General features: G+C 40.8%; 1 protein-coding gene across 1 annotated transcript in view; it reads right to left on the minus strand.

The window, feature by feature from the left end:
- ZC3H13 (zinc finger CCCH-type containing 13) overlaps window positions 1-23085 on the minus strand; it is a gene marked incomplete in the record, with an annotated part of 366958 nt that overhangs the window by 99412 nt on the left and 244461 nt on the right. Inside the window, 2 exon segments of the mRNA XM_053708001.1 lie at window positions 4843-5349; window positions 6506-7540. Coding sequence (XP_053563976.1) covers window positions 4843-5349; window positions 6506-7540 — 1542 coding nt within the window.

A 23085-nucleotide genomic window follows, 5' to 3' on the forward strand; every position in this document is an offset into this window, starting at 1 on the left:
TTTCCATGCTGGTTTGGGCTGGGGTGCGTTACATTCTTGCCTACTGGCTGTAGAGGTAGAAGCCGGTCCGTTCCTGAAATTGCGAAAGGAACGAAAATTAGACTTATTTTTAGCTTTGAAAGGTCTATCCTGTGGAAGGGCATGGCCCTTTCCCCCAGTGATATCTCAAATAATTTCTTTCAGCTCTGGCCTGAATAGGTAGGGTCTTACCCTTGAAAGGAATATTAAGCAATTTTGTTTTGGACGACACATCCGCCGACCACGATTTTACCCAAAAGCGCCCTACGCTCCACTATTGCGAAACCAGAATTTTTCCCCCCGCTAATTTAGCTAACTGAAAAGCGGCATCTGTAATGAAAGAATTAGCCAACTTCAGGGCGTGAATTCTATCCATGACTTCATCATAAGAAGTCTCCTTCTGGAGCGAGTTTTCTAATTCCTCAAACCAAAAAGCAGCTGCAGTGGTTACAGGAATAATGCAAGAAATTGGTTGAAGAAGAAAACCTTGTTGAACAAAAATTTTCTTAAGTAAACCTTCTAATTTTTTTATCCATAGGATCTTTGAAAGCGCAACTGTCTTCTATTGGTATAGCTGTGCGCTTAGCTAGCGTTGAAACTGCCCCCTCTACCTTAGGGACCGTCTGCCACGCGTCCCTTCTGGGGTCAACAATGGGGAACATTTTCTTAAATATAGGAGGGGGAACAAAAGGTACACCTGGCTTCTCCCACTCCTTATTCACTATATCCGCCACCCTCTTAGGTATCGGAAACGCATCAGTGTGTACTGGGACCTCTAAGAATTTATCCATTTTACACAATTTTTCTGGGACCACCAAAGGGTCACAATCATCAAGAGTAGCTAGGACCTCCTTAAGTAGAGCGCGGAGGTGTTCAAGCTTAAATTTAAATGCTATGGTATCAGGCTCTGCCTGTTGAGAAACTTTTCCTGTGTCAGAAATTTCTCCCTCAGACAGGCCCTCCCTCACCGCCAAGTCAGATTGATGTGAGGGCACTACAGATAAATTATCCTCTGCGTCTGCTTGCTCATTTTCTGTATTTAAAACTGAGCAATCACGCTTCCTAGGAAAAACTGGCAGTTTGGATAAAAATGCTGCGAGAGAATTATCCATCACTGCTGCTAACTGTTGCATAGTAATAGCAATTGGCGCGCTAGATGTACTGGGCATCGCTTGCGTGGGCATAGCTGGTGTTGACACAGAAGGAGAGGATAGTGAGCTATCCTCACTACCTTCAGCTAAAGAATCATCTTGGGCTATATCTTTAAGCGTGATTGTACGGTCCTTAAGCTGTTTGGACGCTATGGCACACTTCACACATAAATTTAATGGGGGAACCACCTTGGCCTTTGAACATACAGAACATAGGTTATCTGAAGGGTCAGACATGTTTGACAGACTTAAACAGATCTTCAATGCAATAAAAATTATTTTTGACAAAAACGTTACTGTGTCTTTAAATAATAAAAGTGCATACTTTATTACTAAAACATCAAAAAACCATCAAATAAACATCCGATTTTAATGAAATTTTCACCAGTGTCTTAATGCTTTGAAATGATTGCACACAAATTTTCAGACCAATTAACCCCTTAATGCCCGAAACCGGAGCTAATAACAGCAATTAACCTGTTAAAAACACTACAGTACTATGCCACAGCTTCCACTGTGGCCTTTACCTTCCTTAGGGATTATTTTAGTAGGAAATAAGCCTCTCTGGAGTCTTTTCTGATGCCTCTGGACTCCCCATGTGAAGCTGCATGAACTGCCTAAGCAAAACAACTGTGCAATTGATGCCTGAAAATGAGGCCTCCTCCCTCTTCATTCCAGAGTGGAGGGGCCTTTCTGACTAGAATAGGTGTCCAAATAAGTGCCAGGCGCAAAATAAAACCCCAAAAGTGTTTTAAAGTCTGAAAAACACCTTATTTATAGTGAAAACATGCTAAAAAGCAATCGATTTAGCCCACAATAGTGTCAACCAGCATAGAGCCCTTAATATAAGCCATAATTTTATACAGAGTCTAAGAAAAATGGCTTACCTATCCCAGAGGGGATTGCTGACAGTCTTCTAGCATTACTAGGTCTTGTTAGAAAAATGACTAATCATACCTGAAGCAGTTAAGCCTGCAAACTGTTCCCCCCAACTGAAGTTCTCTGTTTCAACAGTCCTGCGTGGGAACAGCAATGGATTTTAGTTACTGGTGCTAAAATCATATTCCTCTCGGTAGAAATCTTCATCACTTTCTGCTGCAGAGTAAATAGTACAAGCCGGCACTATTTTAAAATAAACTTTTGATAGAAGAATAAAAAACTACAACTAAACACCACATACTCTTTACCACCCCCGTGGAGATGCTACTAGTTAGAGCGGCAAAGAGAATGACTGGGGGGGCGGAGTCTGAGGGGAGCTATATGGACAGCTCTGCTGTGTGCTCTCTTTGCCACTTCCTGTAGGGATTGAGAATATCCCACAAGTAAGGATGAAGCCGTGGACCGGATACACCAATGTAGGAGAAAAGGATAACTTTTTCTCTACATAAGTCTGCAGAAATAAAAGAGTGAAATATTGAAACCTCTTTTGTCAGTGACAGAAATCAGACAAATATGTTAACCTTGCTGGAATGGACAGAGCTATGAACATTAAAACAACCTAGTCATGTGCTGCAAGGAACTGCAGAGCACCGCATGTGGGAGAAAGAAAAATCTTTAATTCATGTGCACACTCTTTTCCGGTCAAGTACCAAATTGTATTATGCAGGAAACAGTGGAATGTAACAAATAAAAGGAAACCCACGAAAATCGGTACTGTCCCTTTAACTGAAAAGGAACGACATAATAGATCTACTCTCATTCCATTCCGAGTAATAATGAATGAAAGAAAACACTAACTCTGTAACGATAGAGACACCCCATATTTGAGTCATTACAGTAAAAAATGAATTCAAATGGAGTAGAGCTGTTAATCTCACAAGAATGGAGCCGCCTGCATAGGACTACATCAAGTCCCACCCATCGTGGACATATTCGACCGTAACTCCCGGGCAGCTAACTCCAAGATGGAGCCTTTTATTTCTGGCAATATTTTAAAGTAAAAAAAAACACCATAAACCACAAGAGGGCCAACTGAAAAACAAACCTCCCTATCGGTCAGTATAATACTGATATCGGGAGTGGGGAGTTACGCCATTCTTATGATACCATAACATAACAAGTAGCTATCACCTGGGTTGCATATTATACCACTACCGGGAGCAAAATAACACTGTTGAGTCCCAGCCCCAGTGTATGTAAAACAGTCCCAAACACAATCAGAGCCCTTTCATGTAATTCAGCTCTTGAGAAGTGACTGTAATAATGCAGTGCTCGCTTTAATCTGAGATAATGTGTCCCCAGAAACAATAAAGTTAGCACTTACCTGGAATGCTGTGCGACAGCATGGCAGTCCAGCAGGTTTGCAGAGGTCTTCTCCCTCCCATAGCCCTGTGGACGAAGATCAGCCTGAGTTAAAAGTGCTTAGGCTATCTATATTAGGGCAGCAAAAAATGTATAGGAGGCGCAGTGAGAATAATGTCCCACCAGTTCCTATTGCTCTAAAGCCACCAAATGCTTCTCTTTTGATACTGAAGAGATTGATCTGGTCTAGGATATACTCTAGCACAAAGTAGTACTCAGCGGCACCACTTTAAAAATAATAAACTCTTGATTGAAGAATCTTTACTAACACCTCACTTTGCCATCTCCTATCTAACTAACACAGGCAAAGAGAATGACTGGGTTGGGAGGGAAGGGAGGAGCTATTTATACAGCTCTGCTGTGGAGCTCTTTGCCTCCTCCTGCTGACCAAGAGGCGATATCCCACAAGAAAGGATGAAATCCGTGGACTCAGCGTATCTTGAAAAAGAAAAATTGAAAAATGGTCATTAAGGGGTTAAAGAGGGAGTCACCCTCTAACGCGTCAGTGTCCTCCACAGTTTGCAGCTTTAGTACGGACTAGTTATAAACTAATAAAAATGGCACCTTTATAACCTCCAATGGCCGGGGCACTCACCACCTCCTATGACCCGGACATCAGAAACCGTTACGTCTCCTGCGCCGCCGGTCAAGCAAGGAAGTCGATAGGGCCCACCCGACAGAAGAAATGCCTTGCAGAACCACCCCTGCACTAGGGAGAAAATGCTCTAAAACTACCGCGCGAATACTCCTGGAAAAGAAACTAAAGTCCACCCATTGCCAGAGCCACATCTCACACATATGGCAACAATTACACATATCGCTGCATCTACGGACTCTAACTTTCACCCAAGCTCTCACTGAGAGGCTGACAGGGCTACTTAAAACTCCATCAACAAACATTGAAAACGGTTAATATGAACAATTTTAGCTTAATATTTGCTTACATTTTAGCCGGGTCCACTAAACAGGCCCTGGGGAGAACACTGGCTTATGTTGATTACATGCTGTACAGAGGGCTGCTTAGAGCACGTTAAATGCCCTAATTGGTCACAATCAAGATACTTATGATTATCCTTCTAGGATTTCATATAAAAATTATATTTTTCAAAGAATATATAGAGAAGAAAAATAATTAGTCCTACATTATAATCACCTTGATATCTATAATTGAAATTTTAGATAAAAATGCCTCAGATTATTTTTTTTTCTAGCTCTTAACTTTTTTGAAATGGTAAGCTTATATACATTACCCTTAAGTAGGAGTACTTTCGTGTTATCAATAATGTTGCTCTCAAAACTGTATTCTAAACATCCTGTGGAATAAAGCTGAAATTATGCTATATAAAAAGCATTTTCAAATGTGTATTCTTACCATCAAAACTTTCTGATTTTTCTATTTTGTGGCTAGTACCCAAATCTGCCAAATTCTCAGTCTCTTTTTCTGTCCTTTCAACTATTGATGTATTTCGGCTGGGTGTCTCATAATTTTTGTCAGGGTCTCGCTCCTTTGGATCACGTTTTTGCTCAATTATTGCAGGCACATCAAGAAGTCGAACTCTATCTTTCTCAATACTGTCAGGAACCAATTTTTCTCGTTCCCTTTCCAGATCTCTCCTCCTGTCCCTCTCTCTTTCTCGTTCTCTTATACGTTCTCGATTCCTTGGCCAGTCTTTATCAGCCTCTCTATCCCAGTCTCTCACTCTTCCTTCTCTTCTTTCTCTCTCTCTTTCCTTCTCACGCTCTCTTTCCCTCTCATATTCATAGCGTTCTCTTTCGGATGCTCTCTCTCGACTGTCAAATGACCCTGATCTGGAATGTACTTGGCGATCAGACTCAGGAGAACTTCTTCTGGAACTGTGGCTCCTAGAATCTATACGATCTAATATAATAAAAAAAAGCCAGTGTTAGCAAGAGCACTGTGTTTAAAGGGACAGTCTAGTCCAAAATAAACATTCATGATTCAGATAGGGCATATAATTTTAAACAATTTTCAAATTTACTTTTATTACCAGCTTTGCTTTGTTCTCTTGGTATTCTTAGTTGAAAGCTAAACCTAGGCGGTTCATATGCAAATTTCTTAGACCTTGAAGGCCGCCTCTTTTCTGAATGAATTTTGACAGTTTTTCACCACTAGAGAGTGTTAGTTCCTGTGTATCATATAGATAACACTGTGCTCACGCACGTGGAGTTACCTAGGAGCGGGAGAGCTGTGCTTATTGTCGGAGTGGTAAAAAGGTAAACATTTGAGAAAATAAATATAAAAAAATTGATGAATTAAACTCTGGCTCATTTTTCAAAGTCTATCCAATGCCATGAAGCAGTAGGGTTTTTCACCACTAGAGGGTGTTAGTTCCTGTGTATCATAGATAACACTGTGCTCACGCACGTGGAGTTACCTAGGAGCTAGCACTGATTGGCTAAAATGTAAGTCTGTAAAGGGATAATCTATCTTTCTAAAAAAATAAAAAATCTGGTGTAGACTGTCCCTTTAACTGCAAGTATGTTTAGGCTCTATGAACTATCTTATGAGCTTTAAAAAACATTAAGATTTAACTGTGTAGCTGCATAATAGTGGATGAAAAACATAACACTACCATGAACTAATTTCATATTCAATGCACTTGAAATACACCCCATTTGCTTATGAAATGAAATCTAGTAAGCTAAATCCAACTTGTGCTAGCAGCAAACAATGTTTTTAAAAATCACTACAATATACAATTTATTTTGCATTAATTTCTTATTCCTTATATATTACTGTGGAATAAACACAGAGCATACTCCAGGAGGGCAAACAAGGATACAGGAAGCCACTTATCCTACAGACATGAGGGATATTTATACCACCCATAAACTATACCTGACAGGTTGTAATTTGAGAGTACAAACACCGAAAAGGGAGATTACTCTTCCATTTGTAATTCCCCCCCCCCCCCCCACTCCAATCTATATAAAAAGAACCACATAGAAAATATTAAAAATGGCCACTATGACCACACATTTAATAAAGCACACACTAGTTTATTTAAAATTACCTGAAGAAGTGCTGCGACTAGGCTCTCCTCGTTTCAGCTGATCAATTCTGGATTTGCGTTCCCCAGTTGGTTCAATGCTCCTATTCCGTTCTCGATCTTTAGAACTGCCATGTAATAACCTTTTCCTTCCAGTCTGCTCATCTGCACTACGATGCGATTCGATGGATGGTGACCTTATGCGGCTTGATGTCCTACTCTGGTTGCTGCAAATACTGCTGCTTCGCTTTTGCTCAGAAGGCTTACGAGATGCAGGCTCTTCCACTGTTGCAGGGCACAGATCTTCTTTTTCCATTTTGACTTTAGAAGTTTTTTTTAGCATTTCTTCTGTACTTCTATCAGGAACAAGAGATTCTTTTTCTGGAACATCTTCATCTGACCAGTCACTGAATGTAGTTTCTTTTTCAGGCACAGTTTGTGCTACTACCTTCTCTTGCAACACCTCTGTAACCTCCTCTTTTGGAGCAGTTACTGCAGTTACAGCTATAGTAATTGCTGTTTTTGGTGGAGTTCTGGGTCCTTTCTTTTTCTTGCTGTGAGGGATAATTTCTTCATCAGAAACATCAGAGTCCCCTTTTGATTTTTTACGCTTCTTCTCAGGATTTTTCTTCTTCTGGACCTTCTTGGGTGAAAAGACTGGAACTTCTTCTGGCTGCGGCTCAGGAGTACTTTTTTCTACCACAACTTCCTCTTCTTTCTTTTTCTTTCCAGGTTTCTTTTGCACTTTAGTCTTCTTGGCCTTCTCTTCATGTCCTTTGTCACCAGAATCTCTTTCCTCCTGTTTGTGTTGCATCAAATTTTCTGACTCTTTAGACTTTGAGTTTTCAATCGGTTCTAGCACATGTTCTCGCTGTTTTTCTAAGGACATTATTTTCTCGTTAGGCTCTGTCTCCTCAAAACGTCTAGCAATGTCCTTTCTATCTGCCTTCCTTTCTTCTTCTTTCCATCGAGTTGGCCTTTCTTCAGGAATTTGTGCAGGGCTTAGGGCACGTGAATCTTGAGGTCTGACTACTTGACTTAGAAGTTTATGCTTCTCACCTACAAATAAAATTACATTTTGTGAATAATTGAACACATAATGTAGCCGATAAATGGAAATAGTTTAAGTAGAAAGTAAATACTGGCTTTAAAACCACTATTTCATTATTAATTGAAAAATGACCATGGTTATTTGTGCATTTAATCCTTTCACATAGAGCAATCAAGTTTTCACAAAGGTTAATATTCAAATCTGACAAAAATAATCTTTAAAATCCTGCTTAAGGAAACAGTTTTTGTCCTTTTTATTGTTGATCTATGGTAAAGGACATTCGACTCAAAACTTCATTCACAATAAAAAGTTGAAAAACAAAAAATTTATGCTTACCTGATAAATTAATTTTTTGACACGGTGAGTACACGGAATCATCAATTACTGTTGGGAATATCACTTCTGGCCAGCAGGAGGAGGCAAAGAGCACCACAGCAAAGCTGTTAAGTATCACTTCCCTTCCCACAATCCCCAGTCATCCGACCAAAGGAAAAGGAGAGAAAGGAAAGGTGCCTGAGGTTTATACAAAAAACTGTCTAAAAATAAGGGCGGGCCGTGGACTCACCGTGTCAAGAAATAAATACATTTATCAGTAAGCATAAATTTTGTTTTCTTTCTTATGACACAGTGAGTCCACGGAATCATCAATTACTGTTGGGAATCAATACCCAAGCTAGAGGACACAGATGATTAGGGAGGGACAAGACAGGTAACCTAAACCAAAAGGCACCACTGCTTGAAGAACCTTTCTCCCAAAGAAAGCCTCAATTGAGGCAAGTGTATCAAATTTATAGAATTTAGAAAAAGTGTACAAAGAAGACCAAGTCGCAGCCTTGAAAATCTGATCCACAGAGGCCTAATTTTTTAAGGCCCAAGAAGAAGAAACAGCCCTAGTGGAATGAGCTGTGATTCTCTTAGGAGGCTGCTGTCCAGCAGTCTCATATGCCATACGATTAATACTTCTCAACCAGAGAGAAAGAAGTGGCAGTGGCTTTCTGACCCTTATGTTTTCCAGAAAAACAAACAATGAAGAAGACTGACAAAAGCCCTTCGTAGCCTGCAGATAGAATTTAAGAGCCCACACAACGTCTAAGTTGTGCAACAAACGTTCTTTATGAGAAGAAGGATTAGGACAAAGAGAAGGAACAACAATTTCCTGATTAATATTTCGGTCCGGAACAAACTTTAAGAAGGAAACCTTACTTAACACGAAAACCACACTGCAGAGCAGAGAGTTCCGATGCAGAGCAGAAGAGAGAGCAACAAGAAACAAACCTTCCAAGATAACACTTATATATCTATGGGAAGCATTAGTTAAAGAGCCAGCTGCAAAACCTTAAGAACCAGGTTAAGACACAGGCCTGATACTGACCAGGGCCTGACAAAAAGATCGTACAACTGGAATGACCGCTAGGCGCTTATGTCCTTTTAGGATACTAGCCGACAAACTCTTCAGCAGACCATCCTGGAGAAAAGACAAAAGTCAAGGAATTCTGACTCTACTCCAAGAGTAACCCTTGAATTCACACCAAAAAAAATATGTATATCATATCTTATGAAAAACATAAATTATGCTTACCTAATAATTTCCTTTTCTTCTGATGGAAACAGTCCACAGCTGCATTCATTACTTTTGGGAAGTAAGAACCTGGCCACCAGGAGGAGGCAAAGACACCCAGCCAAAGGCTTAAATACTCCACCCATTCTCCTCATCCCCCAGTCATTCTGCCGAGGAACAAGGAACAGTAGAATAAATATCAGGGTTAAAAGGTGCCAGAATAATATAAGGACACCCCACAAAAAATGACGGGTGAGGAGCTGTGGACTCTTTCCATCAGAAGAAAAGGAAATTATCAGGTAGCATAATTTATGTTTTTCTTCTTAAATGGAAAGAGTCCACAGCTGCATTCATTACTTTTGGGAAACCAATACCCAAGCTATAGAGGACACTGAATGCCAAGACGGGAGGGTACAAAAATGCGGCCCCTACTGAGGGCACCAGACCTGAACCCCACCAAAAACCAGCTTCAACCGAAGACGAGAAAAAAGGTTTTAAAGGAAAAGCCCCAATCAAACTGACTCACAGCTAGTCCAGAGCCAAACAAGAGACCGCAAAACTGACTCAACAGAACCACCAGTCCACCAAGAGACACTGTCGCCCACAGATGGTCCCCCACCAATCACATCACACAAATGAAGGGTAAACCACCCGAAATCCTTAAAGGGACAAGGCAAAGAAGGACAGAGGAAACCGAAAGGTCCCTTAATACAAAAGAGAACACCTCCAAGAGTGGGCCAGCTCAGAGAGACCCAAACGGACCCAAACAGGGAAGAAGGCCACGCCTATACTAAGCGAAACCCGGGATACCACCGGGCACGGAGACAGAAAAGACGTATCCCCATCATCCTGCAAGCATGGATGCAACTAAAAGAGACAAAGTTCTCCCAGCGCCAGTCCCTAGAATACCAAAGTATGCAACTGCGAAAGCGTGTAAAAGATCCAGGGCGAAAACCCCAAGTTTGAGAACACAGAGTCCACAACAGTACGACACAAAGGGAGCTTGCAAAGGAAAGGAGGTGGTCATTAAGAAAACAGACCGCACAAAACAGCCCCTCGACAGAGGGCCCGCTCCAGGAAATCTAAGTCGTCGGACATACTCACAGGTCCCTAAAGAGGGGAACACAAAGCCTCCATCGAGGCCCCCCGAGAAGGAGAGTATCCCTTCAGAACACGAAGGAAGAGTAAACCCTCTCTTGTCAAATGAACAAGGAAAAAGGAAACACCATCTCCTAGGAGACTGAGCTATCAGGATAGACACAGTGCAACCACCAGAGGAGACTGCGACCCTTGGACCGCTCTGACCTGCAGATCCACACTGGAATCCAAAATAGGGGAACAAAAGAATCCCGAAACTGGTACAGGAACGAGCGCAAGATGGTACAGCCATCCCCCCAGACTACAAGTACAACCTGACTCTGAAAAACAGACAAGGCCATAGACCCAAGGATCTATCAAAACAAGGCACCTCAGTCAGACAAGGAAGTAGCAAGATTCCAGGTGGAACCAAAGTCCACCGTACACTTCCCAACCAGGAAAAGCCCCTAGTTAGGACTCCGTCTCCCGCAGAAGCGAATATCCCCTAAGAAAAAGGGGAAGAAGTCAGGACAAAAACTGCCCTCAAGGCTCGAAGTCACAAGCTAAATGGGAGAAAAGATCCCCCGCAAATGTCCTAGAAGGACCACAAGTAGTTCGCCTAACAGAGGCGCAGTCAACCCATTCGCCTGCAGAGCAGAGAATCCACAGGTAGCCTGGCAAACCAACAGGGGAATGCTACCCTAAGGTGCACCAGAAGACTGTAATCCAGCACCAGCAGCTGGGTAGAAACCCACCAGTCTAGAGGCACAAGCCACCCAGCTAACCCCAGATGACATGGGTTAATCCGTGGCAAGGAGTATACTCAGATAAACCGAGCCAACCCTGACCCGGTCAGGTAGATGGAACAAGGACATAGCCCCATTTCCCAACACCGTGGAACATCCCGACCAGCCCTGAGATCCAAAAAAAACAAAACTGGGACAGGAGCTAAGCCCCAGAAAGAGAAAGACTCAGGAAGAAAAAACAGGTCCAGGTACCTAATAGTTCAGGCAACTATACCCTGGAACTAAACACCCCGACTGGCCAAAAAGCCAGACAAGAGGAATGGAGCATATCCAGAAAAACTGACAGCGAGCACAGAGAACTCGAAAGCTCTGACCAAATGAAGGAACCACCCCTAGATAAGTCCAACTCTCCAAGCAGCAAGGCCAGAGGTCAAACGAAGAGACTGCCTCAGGCCACAGGACAACCGAAGGGATACCTCAAGTTCCCAAAACCCTACTAGCAGGGCTAGTCTCCCCATCACCTCCACATAGGCAGATGACACAGGGGAGAGAAAAGGTGCTAAACCTTCCTGGCTCCGGGAAAACCCGAGCTAAACAAGTCAACACAGGGACCAACCAACGTCCAGAACACAGACCCCCAAAATGAGATCTAAACCACCTGGATACAATGGAAGACAGACCTTACGCGGCCTAGAGTAAGAGTCATATCTAGATACACTAGAAACAGCTGACACGCACCCCCTTAAAGGTGCCAAAACAGCAATAGGTTTCAAAATACAAAACCTTCCACATGCTAGACAATTCATAGAAGCTGTTGGATCAAGTCCCATAGGGCCATCCAGGGGCCTAAAAATTGAAGGCCAAACCACTCAACCAGTGGCAACGGGGCACTATGCCCGCCAGCCCTCTCCCACAAGGAGGAGGAACTCAAGGTTAAAATGAAATCAGATGTCAAATGGAGGGACACATCGGAACCCTCCCCTGCCCAGACATCCATGACTGAAGGCTGTAAAAGGAATGACACACTCCTTTCCCGCCTCGTGAACCCACAGGTCCTCTCGAATGCTTAGTGGAACATTAAAAAAAAAAAAAACAGTGATAGCTTGAGCACTCAACGCTCTTACCGATCCCCTGAGACGAAAGGCAAAGAATGACTGGGGGATGAGGGGAGTGGGAGGAGTATTTAAGCCTTTGGCTGGGGTGTCTTTGCCTCCTCCTGGTGGCCAGGTTCTTATTTCCCAAAAGTAATGAATGCAGCTGTGGACTCTTTCCATTTAAGAAGAAAATCCTTCTAGAAACAGACTAGATGGCCTGAATCATGGTCACAATGACCGATTCAAAAAACCACGCCTAGACAGAACAAGACTTTCAGTCTCCAAACAGTCAGCTTCAGAGAAACGATATTTGGATGAAAGAAGGGACCCTAATCTGAGGGTCCTTCCTCAGAGGCAGCCCCCAAGATGGAAGACACAACATCTCCTCCAGGTCTGCATACTAGATCCTGCGAGGCCCCGCAGGGGCTATTAGAACACCAACACTCCCTACTGTGTGATACAATCGATGACTCGTAGAAAGAGAGAGCAAATGGATGAACAGGTAAGCCAGTCTGAAATCCCAAGAGACCGCCAGAGCACCTATCAGAGCATCCTGTGGATATCCCTTGACCAGAACCAAACCTTAAAAGCTTGGCATTTAGCCAAGACGCCATCAGATCCAACTCCGGCACCCCCCATTTGAGGGTAAAGCTGGAGAACTCATCTGGAAGGAGTTCCCATTACCCGGGAATAAATAACTGTCAGTTCATGACAGCCAGAAAAAGTGAGCTTCAGCCCACTGAACAGTCCCAGTCACCTCCTACATGGCTAAGGAACTCCGGGTTCCTCCCTGACGAATAATGAAATTCATTGAGGAAATATCATCCGACTGGAACCAAGCCAAGGACGACTGAGACCAATCCATCAGAGCATTATAAATCGCTCTCAATTCCAGAATGTTAAGGAGGAGACCCTCCGAGACCATAATCCCTGCACCTAAAAACAAGTAGCAGACAGCTTCCCAGCCCAGAAGGTTGGGGTCCATTGTTACATCACCCAGAAATGTCTGCAGAAGCACGCGTCCTGAGACAGATACCCCTGAAAACCACTACGGGAAAACATAATTTATGTAAGAACTTACCTGATAAATTCATTTCTTTCATATTAGCAAGAGTCCATGAGCTAGTGACGTATGGGATATACATTCCTACCAGGAGGGGCAAAGTTTCCCAAACCTCAAAATGCCTATAAATACACCCCTCACCACACCCACAAATCAGTTTAACGAATAGCCAAGAAGTGGGGTGATAAGAAAAAAGTGTGAAAGCATAAAAAACAAGGAATTGGAATAATTGTGCTTTATACAAAAAAATCATAACCACCACAAAAAAGGGTGGGCCTCATGGACTCTTGCTAATATGAAAGAAATGAATTTATCAGGTAAGTTCTTACATAAATTATGTTTTCTTTCATGTAATTAGCAAGAGTCCATGAGCTAGTGACGTATGGGATAATGACTACCCAAGATGTGGATCTTCCACGCAAGAGTCACTAGAGAGGGAGGGATAAAATAAAGACAGCCAATTCCGCTGAAAAATAATCCACACCCAAAATAAAGTTTAAATCTTAAAATGAAGAAAACTGAAATTATAAGCAGAAGAATCAAACTGAAACAGCTGCCTGAAGTATTTTTCTACCAAAAACTGCTTCAGAAGAAGAAAACACATCAAAATGGTAGAATTTAGTAAAAGTATGCAAAGAAGACCAAGTTGCTGCTTTGCAAATCTGATCAATCGAAGCTTCATTCCTAAACGCCCAGGAAGTAGAAACTGACCTAGTAGAATGAGCTGTAATCCTTTGAGGCGGAGATTTACCCGACTCGACATAAGCATGATGAATTAAAGATTTTAACCAAGATGCCAAAGAAATGGCAGAGGCCTTCTGACCTTTCCTAGAACCGGAAAAGATAACAAATAGACTAGAAGTCTTTCGGAAATTCTTAGTAGCTTCAACATATTTCAAAGCTCTAACTACATCCAAAGAATGCAATGATCTCTCCTTAGAATTCTTAGGATTAGGACATAATGAAGGAACCACAATTTCTCTACTAATGTTGTTAGAATTCACAACCTTAGGTAAAAATTTAAAAGAATTTCGCAACACCGCCTTATCCTGATGGAAAATCAGAAAAGGAGATTCACAAGAAAGAGCAGATAATTCAGAAACTCTTCTAGCAGAAGAGATGGCCAAAAGAAAACAAAACTTTCCAAGAAAGTAATTTAATGTCCAGTGAATGCATAGGTTCAAACGGAAGAGCTTGAAGAGCCCCCAGAACCAAATTCAAACTCCAAGGAGGAGAAATTGACTTAACAGGTTTTATACGAACCAAAGCTTGTACAAAACAATGAATATCAGGAAGAATAGCAATCCTTCTGTGAAAAAGAACAGAAAGAGCAGAGATTTGTCCTTTCAAGGAACTTGCAGACAAACCTTTATCCAAACCATCCTGAAGAAACTGTTGGTTAATTGATCCTCCAACCATGTTCTTGAAGAAAACAACACTCATAAAAAGCTGGAAAGGATCTTTCCATTGAAAAGGAGCAAAGGGAATTGAATCCAATGCTGTTAAAACTTCTATGCATATATAGCAACTGAAGGAAATAATAGAGACTAAAGGTACCGACAGACGGAACCCAATACAAATTGTCCCTTGTCTGATAGAGACGAAGATAGTGACATAAACCATCTGGAAACCTAAAAGAAGGTGACCCTTGCATGAGGAATCAAGAGCTTTTGAAAAAAGATCCTCTAACTATGTCCTGAAGAGCAAGTGAAACATATTAGAATCCACATCCTCAGGAAATAATCTGAATGAAAACAGAAAAATGAATACACATTTATTGTATCTAAAGAAAACAAATAATGCTATCAATGACCACAAAAAGGCAGAATAGTTTGAATAAAACTCCAAAACCCAGTTCCTAGAAAAGGAACTGGAATAAAAATCCCAGAAGATTCCAGGTCTGAGCAGCGCTTGAACCCCATGGGTACCCAGCCATGCCTCAACAGTATCCAAAATATATAGGACAGAAACACACTGAAAGAAAGTGTTAGCCTTACTGGAATAAAATCAAAGAAATTTGGACAAAATAGAAGCAAATAAATTTCAAAGAAGTCTTAACCTGCCCCTTACCAGCCAAGCTGGAATACGGCACGTGCATCGCAACATTAGGGAGCTAATTTCGAAACCCAATTCAAAACATGTTACTTGGGAAAGAACTCAGGATTCGTTCCTTAATAAGAACAACCAAACTAGTATAAGCTTAAAGTTTTAGTCTTAGAACTCAATCTTGAAGCCCATAGTAACAGTTAAGAATTGAATCCAATTATAATTGATTATCTTAGAACAAAAGAAATATGGATTTTCTTTTTTTTTTTTTTTTTTTTTAAATCACAGAATTCTTCTAGCTAAAATAGCTAAAGACATAGATTAACCCTCATTTGCGAATATATTCAATAAAATGAAGACACAAATGAAATCATTAGCATGATAGTCCAGTTTAAAGGACCAGTCAAAACAGAGGACTTGCAAAATGCAAAACAACAAGACAAATGCAACGGCACCTAGTCTAGTAAATGTTGTCCCTTAACAATGCTAAAATAAATCATGATCTGATACTTGATCTTAAAGTAAACAGAAAAAATGAAGCAATTGCAATATCACAGGACCAAGAAAAGTACCTGAAACTAAATAATTTTCCAAAAATAAGATACAACTATATAAAGGAAAATAAATACTATTTTGCTATAAAAACAATAGCATAATTAGTAGGAGTAGAGATAGCTCCAATAAATTGGAGAACCCTCCAAATTGAATTTAACTGCTGACAAAGAATATAGTTTAAAAATAAAAGAAAATTCTCAGCCTATTCCATTCCCTAGTATGGGGAATTGGAAAGAAAACCTCTGAAATCACAGAAGAAATAAAAAGGCAGAAATAGTGTCAGCTAGTCTTAAAGAACTAGTTACCTTAATATCCAAAATAATCAACAGCTCTTCAACAAAGAACAAATGTACTTTAATAATAAAAAAATTATATAAAAAAGTAGATTTGTTAGTGTCAATATCTGATGAAGAGAATTTCTGAAAGAGAAAAAAAACATCATCAGAGAAGGATAAATCAGTATGTTGTTGGTCATTTGAAACTTCAATAATTAAAAAAGAAGTGAAAAAGACCTAAAAATCGTATTAGAAGGCACGAAGTCAGACATAGCCTTAATCAGAAAAAATATTTCTTATAAATCTTCTTAACATTTCTTGCACTTAAGAATGGAAATGTATAAAGCATAAATACTAATGGAATCTGCATGTAAAAGTATATCATAATAACTTATTACAAACCATAGCTAAAGATAAACATTTATAACATTTAAAATAAATGAACTTAGCTTTGGTAGAACTGAAACTCAGTTAAGCATTTTTCCAGAAGTGGCTTCTGACTCAGGAACAAACGGAGACATCTTGCAATATGTAATAGAAAAAACAACATATAAAACAAAATTGATCAAATTCCTTAAATGACAGTTTCGGGAATGGGAAAAAATGCCAGTGAACAAGCTTCTAGCAACCAGAAGCAATAAATAATGAGACTTAAATAATGTGGAGACAATAGTGACGCCGACACTTTTGGCGCAAAAAAACGTCAAAAAAATGACACAACTTCCGGCGACACGTATGACGCCGGAAACAGAAAAAAAAGTTTGCGCCAAAAAAGTCTGCGCCAAGAATGACGCAATAAAATGAAGCATTTTCAGCCCCCGCGAGCCTAATAGCCCACAGGAAAAAAGTCAAATTTTAAGGTAAGAAAAAAAAAAAATTGATTAATTCATATGCATTATCCCAAATATGAAACTGACTGTCTGAAATAAGGAATGTTGAACATTCTGAGTCAAGGCAAATAAATGTTTGAACACATATATTTAGAACTTTATATAAAAGTGCCCAACCATAGCTTAGTGTGTCACAGAAAATAAGACTTACTTACCCCAGGACACTCATCTACATGTTGTAGAAAGCCAAACCAGTACTGAAACGAGAATCAGTAGAGGTAATGGTATATATAAGAGTATATCGTCGATCTGAAAAGGGAGGTAAGAGATGAATCTCTACGACCGATAACAGAGAACCTATGAAATAGACCCCGTAGAAGGAGATCATTGAATTCAAATAGGCAATACTCTCCTCACATCCCTCTGACATTCACTGCACGCTGAGAGGAAAACCGGGCTCCAACCTGCTGCGGAGCGCATATCAACGTAGAATCTAGCACAAACTTACTTCACCACCTCCATAGGAGGCAAAGTTTGTAAAACTGATTTGTGGGTGTGGTGAGGGGTGTATTTATAGGCATTTTGAGGTTTGGGATACTTTGCCCCTCCTGGTAGGAATGTATATCCCATACGTCACTAGCTCATGGACTCTTGCTAATTACATGAAAGAAAAGTCTCTTGTCGACTGATCTAGATCTATCCTCTGAGACAGATCCGAATGATCTCCATTTTATGAAAATAACAAAAAGGAATGATGTTCCTGGAAAAATCAGACCAAATCCCTCCTATCATAAGTCACTGAAAAGTGAAGGAAAAATCAACTGCGGCTAAATCCAAACTCCCAACCTCTGGTTGTAAGATGGTTCTATCTACCGGACAACTAGAGCTTACTGTTGGTCGGACAAAAGACTGCAAAGAGGGAAAAATCTATGATTATCTGACCTTTATTAGAAATCTTCTCCAAGATAGAGAATCTATAAAGGTCCCCAAATACAACACCCTTGAATATGGACAAGGGAACTCTCCTCCAGATGCATTTCCCATCCATGGGAAAGTAGATTGAACAAGATCACTTGAGAGAGAGTTTGCTCAAAGGAAAGAAGACACCAGAACCCTATATTGTCCAGGAAGGCACCCTTGCACTACCCAAGGGCCTAAAAGTCCTTCTAGGATGACGCAACTCAGAAACTTGAGAAAATCCTGATCATGGGAACAATAAATACACCTCCTTCAGGTCTATGTTCATTCTGAACAGGCCATCTTGAACCAAAAGAGAATGGATACTACATTGAAGGTCAGAACCTGATAAACATGAGGTAAATACCTAGATCCCATTTTCAGACTGGGACTGGAACTACCACTCCTAGAGAAAAATGTCCAGAACCCAATTCAAGTAAAGTCTCTACCTGGATACCTGCCCTTGGGAGGAAAACTTAGATTGGACTCCAAAAGACATGACTGACACTGAGGAAAGAGAAAAACTTTTCGTTAGTCTTACTCTCTTGACATGTGGTAGAAAAACCCTTTTTTCTTTTTACACAAAGTCAGAGGATAATTCTGCCAGACCAATTTCAAACAAGGTCTCATCCTTGAAAAGGAAACGCAAGAAGCGTGGATTTGGAGGAAATGTAAAATATTGAGACTGCAACTGCAGAACTATAAGCCGAGACCGTACCACTAAGATATAGGAAAGGCTTCTCAGCTGACCAAAATGTCAGCCACAAAGCCCGGCAGGCTAGCACAGCAAGTCTATGAAGGCAAGGCATTGACCTAAATGAACAAAAAAAAAACTCCAGCTTCTTAACCATGGATCCGTAAAAGAGCTAGCTACCCTCCATAGGGATCAAAGTTCTCTGAGCCATAGTAGAAAGGATCCCTTCCTACTCAGGGCACTGTGCACTATAATTAAGTCAGTGACAGGAAAATCCTTTAAAGGACGGGAGACAGGTATCCTAGCATTGAAATGATCAAGTTCACAAAACTTTCAAAAGGTTGACAACGTATCGATGTTGTCCAAGTTGCCAAAACCTCCTTTAATAATACACAAGGCGATCAAGTATACATCCGAAGGATATGACTTCAGCATCAGATGAAGGAATTAAACTGTCAAAATCTGAGATTTCACCCTCAAAACTACCAGCGAAATCTCCTCACCAACTCAGGAGAGCAACCTGCATAGTAGAATGTGGAGCAGAAACCTTACAATTCCGAAATAAACATGTCCTCTTGCATATTTCCTGAAGGTAAGGAAAACGGGCAAAGCCGCTAATATTGCAGATGACACCCGAGCTGCAAAATCTGTAAGCAAACATACTCCTCCAGGAGATTTAGAGGAACCGCAGGGCACTGCATGCGACACCAAAGAGGCTTGGGGCATAAAAAGGAGAGAGCTGTGGTATTGCCTGAACAGCATCATCCTGGGAGACATAAGGCTCAGATTATTCTGTAAAATCAGTAGTTTGACCAACAAGGTGGTACAGAAAGACATTTTAAAGTGTCTAAACTTATTCTTAGAGGCAAAACTCCAGTAAAGAATAACGCAATTTAAAAAATACATTCTAATTAAAAGGAACAGATGAGTTTATATAAAAATATGTTCCTGAATCCAACAAGTAATTGATCCTAGCAACAGCGCACTGTACAGAGCATAAGCCCCTTATGTAAGAAATTAGGTTTACACATTTCCTGATAACTCAGAAACCATTAACCTTGAAAATTTAAAGGATTTTATTTGTCAAAAGATCAAAATGTTAGGAATAAAAAACAACATATGAAACATACTGTAAACAGCTCTCATTGCCGCTAAGACAAGAAGAAATATCCCATTTGTCTAATATTACTAAGTACTAGCGTATAATCTACTGCTTTTGCAACCTGCTTTTCTATCTTCATAAATAGGGGAGATTCTACCATACTCCGAGATGCATAGAAAAGTGACCTAGAATGGGATATTCCGTATGCTTTAATCATTTGAGGCAGACAGAACCGTTCCGTTCTCTATGCCGGAGAACGAGAGAGTTAAAAATACACACTCAGTCACCTCTATAAATGGCGCCGCTCCGATAATGTAAAGAGGGAGGCATGGCCAAAAGTAAGCACGGAATGGAGCTTCATTCCGTCGACGTATTTCTACAGAACCATTGTTATAAATTTCCAAGCAGAACACTGGCACCCTCTTGCAGCTTCCTGAAGCGCTTCTAAAAGCGGAGCGGAGTATTCAAAGGACGTGTGCTCAGTCCAAGTAATCAAAAACGGACAAGCACATCCACGCAACCCCTTAGAAATTGCGCCATTGCGCTCTCCTAACAGTCCCCTGACATAGTCAAAAATCTGACCAACTCAGGAACTTAACGGGGCTGTCACTTTCACAAGCAGAAAACATAAGAAAACGTACTAAAATTATTATCTGAGCCTCATACATAGTTAACTCCTTCCTTGATGTGAAGGTTAACCCCCTAAGTCTCCAAGTCTCATGCATTAATGTGTCTGCCCACTGCCTAAACCATCCATAAAGGATTAGCCCCACCTAAAAAGCAGAGGGTCCTTAACCCCTTCAGTGCCAGCACTCTAGCCCCAGAAATCAAAAGGCACTTACCTGCATTCTAGTTGTCCGGCAGTCAGACAACTCACAAAGTATGAGAGGATGCCACTCCTCACAGAGACCTGTGACTAAAAGAAAGACAAAGTAAACCTACTCAGGCTTTCTATACCAGGGAAGCAGCATGTTAGGAAAACACAGCAAAGCACACTTTACAAGTTCCTAACTGCTTTAAAGCCACCACTGCCCTACTGAAGAGAATGACGTGGAGTATAGCTAGACGCAATCTTGAGAGGAAAGATCAGAGCAAACCTGCTCCGGCTTTCAAAATAATAAAATCACCTCCTCCTTGCACCGCAGGCAAAGAGGATGACTGGAGATTGTGGGAAGTGATACATAACAGCTTTGCTGTGGTGCTCTTTGTCTCCTCCTGATGGCCATGAGTGATATTCCCAACAGTAAATGATGATTCCGTGGACTCAACGTGTCATAAGAAAGAAATTATATTTAATGAAAAACCTTTGCAATGCTCATTCATTATTTATTTTGCATGTGTCTTCTTTAAGTTTAACAAACTATAGCTTTCCACTTTCCCCAGAGATGCTGAATGCAGAACTCAGATTAATATTTAGTTAATTATGCTGATACAGTCACCTCTTAATATCAACTTTTGTGAAGGAGTATGTATTTCAACAAAGTCTGTACGTAAATTCCACAACAATAAACCTTGGTTCACTCTAGAGCTAAGGAAGCTACGCTCTGTTAAAGAGGAAGCTTATAGTAATAGCAATGAAAAACAGAATTTATGTTTACCTGATAAATTACTTTCTCCAACGGTGTGTCCGGTCCACGGCGTCATCCTTACTTGTGGGATATTCTCTTCCCCAACAGGAAATGGCAAAGAGCCCAGCAAAGCTGGTCACATGATCCCTCCTAGGCTCCGCCTTCCCCAGTCATTCGACCGACGTAAAGGAGGAATATTTGCATAGGAGAAATCATATGATACCGTGGTGACTGTAGTTAAAGAAAATAAATCATCAGACCTGATTAAAAAACCAGGGCGGGCCGTGGACCGGACACACCGTTGGAGGAAGTAATTTATCAGGTAAACATAAATTCTGTTTTCTCCAACATAGGTGTGTCCGGTCCACGGCGTCATCCTTACTTGTGGGAACCAATACCAAAGCTTTAGGACACGGATGATGGGAGGGAGCAAATCAGGTCACCTAGATGGAAGGCACCACGGCTTGCAAAACCTTTCTCCCAAAAATAGCCTCAGAAGAAGCAAAAGTATCAAATTTGTAAAATTTGGTAAAAGTGTGCAGTGAAGACCAAGTCGCTGCCTTACATATCTGATCAACAGAAGCCTCGTTCTTGAAGGCCCATGTGGAAGCCACAGCCCTAGTGGAATGAGCTGTGATTCTTTCAGGAGGCTGCCGTCCGGCAGTCTCATAAGCCAATCTGATGATGCTTTTAAGCCAAAAAGAGAGAGAGGTAGAAGTTGCTTTTTGACCTCTCCTTTTACCAGAATAAACAACAAACAAGGAAGATGTTTGTCTGAAATCCTTTGTAGCCTCTAAATAGAATTTTAGAGCACGAACTACATCCAAATTGTGCAACAAACGTTCCTTCTTTGAAACTGGATTCGGACACAAAGAAGGCACCACTATCTCCTGGTTAATATTTTTATTAGAAACAACTTTCGGAAGAAAACCAGGTTTAGTACGCAAAACCACCTTATCTGCATGGAACACCAGATAAGGAGGAGAACACTGCAGAGCAGATAACTCTGAAACTCTTCTAGCAGAAGAAATTGCAACCAAAAAACATAATTTATGTAAGAACTTACCTGATAAATTCATTTCTTTCATATTAACAAGAGTCCATGAGCTAGTGACGTATGGGATATACATTCCTACCAGGAGGGGCAAAGTTTCCCAAACCTTAAAATGCCTATAAATACACCCCTCACCACACCCACAAATCAGTTTAACGAATAGCCAAGAAGTGGGGTGATAAGAAAAAAAGTGCGAAGCATATAAAATAAGGAATTGGAATAATTGTGCTTTATACAAAAAAATCATAACCACCACAAAAAAGGGTGGGCCTCATGGACTCTTGTTAATATGAAAGAAATGAATTTATCAGGTAAGTTCTTACATAAATTATGTTTTCTTTCATGTAATTAACAAGAGTCCATGAGCTAGTGACGTATGGGATAATGACTACCCAAGATGTGGATCTTTCCACACAAGAGTCACTAGAGAGGGAGGGATAAAATAAAGACAGCCAATTCCTGCTGAAAATAATCCACACCCAAAATAAAGTTTAACAAAAAACATAAGCAGAAGATTCAAACTGAAACCGCTGCCTGAAGAACTTTTCTACCAAAAACTGCTTCAGAAGAAGAAAATACATCAAAATGGTAGAATTTAGTAAAAGTATGCAAAGAGGACCAAGTTGCTGCTTTGCAGATCTGGTCAACCGAAGCTTCATTCCTAAACGCCCAGGAAGTAGATACTGACCTAGTAGAATGAGCTGTAATTCTCTGAGGCGGAATTTACCCGACTCAACATAGGCAAGATGAATTAAAGATTTCAACCAAGATGCCAAAGAAATGGCAGAAGCTTTCTGGCCTTTCCTAGAACCGGAAAAGATAACAAATAGACTAGAAGTCTTACAGAAAGATTTCGTAGCTTCAACATAATATTTCAAAGCTCTAACAACATCCAAAGAATGCAACGATTTCTCCTTAGAATTCTTAGGATTAG

Source organism: Bombina bombina, chromosome 3 (assembly GCF_027579735.1).
Source record: "Bombina bombina isolate aBomBom1 chromosome 3, aBomBom1.pri, whole genome shotgun sequence".
Taxonomy (NCBI): domain Eukaryota; kingdom Metazoa; phylum Chordata; class Amphibia; order Anura; family Bombinatoridae; genus Bombina; species Bombina bombina.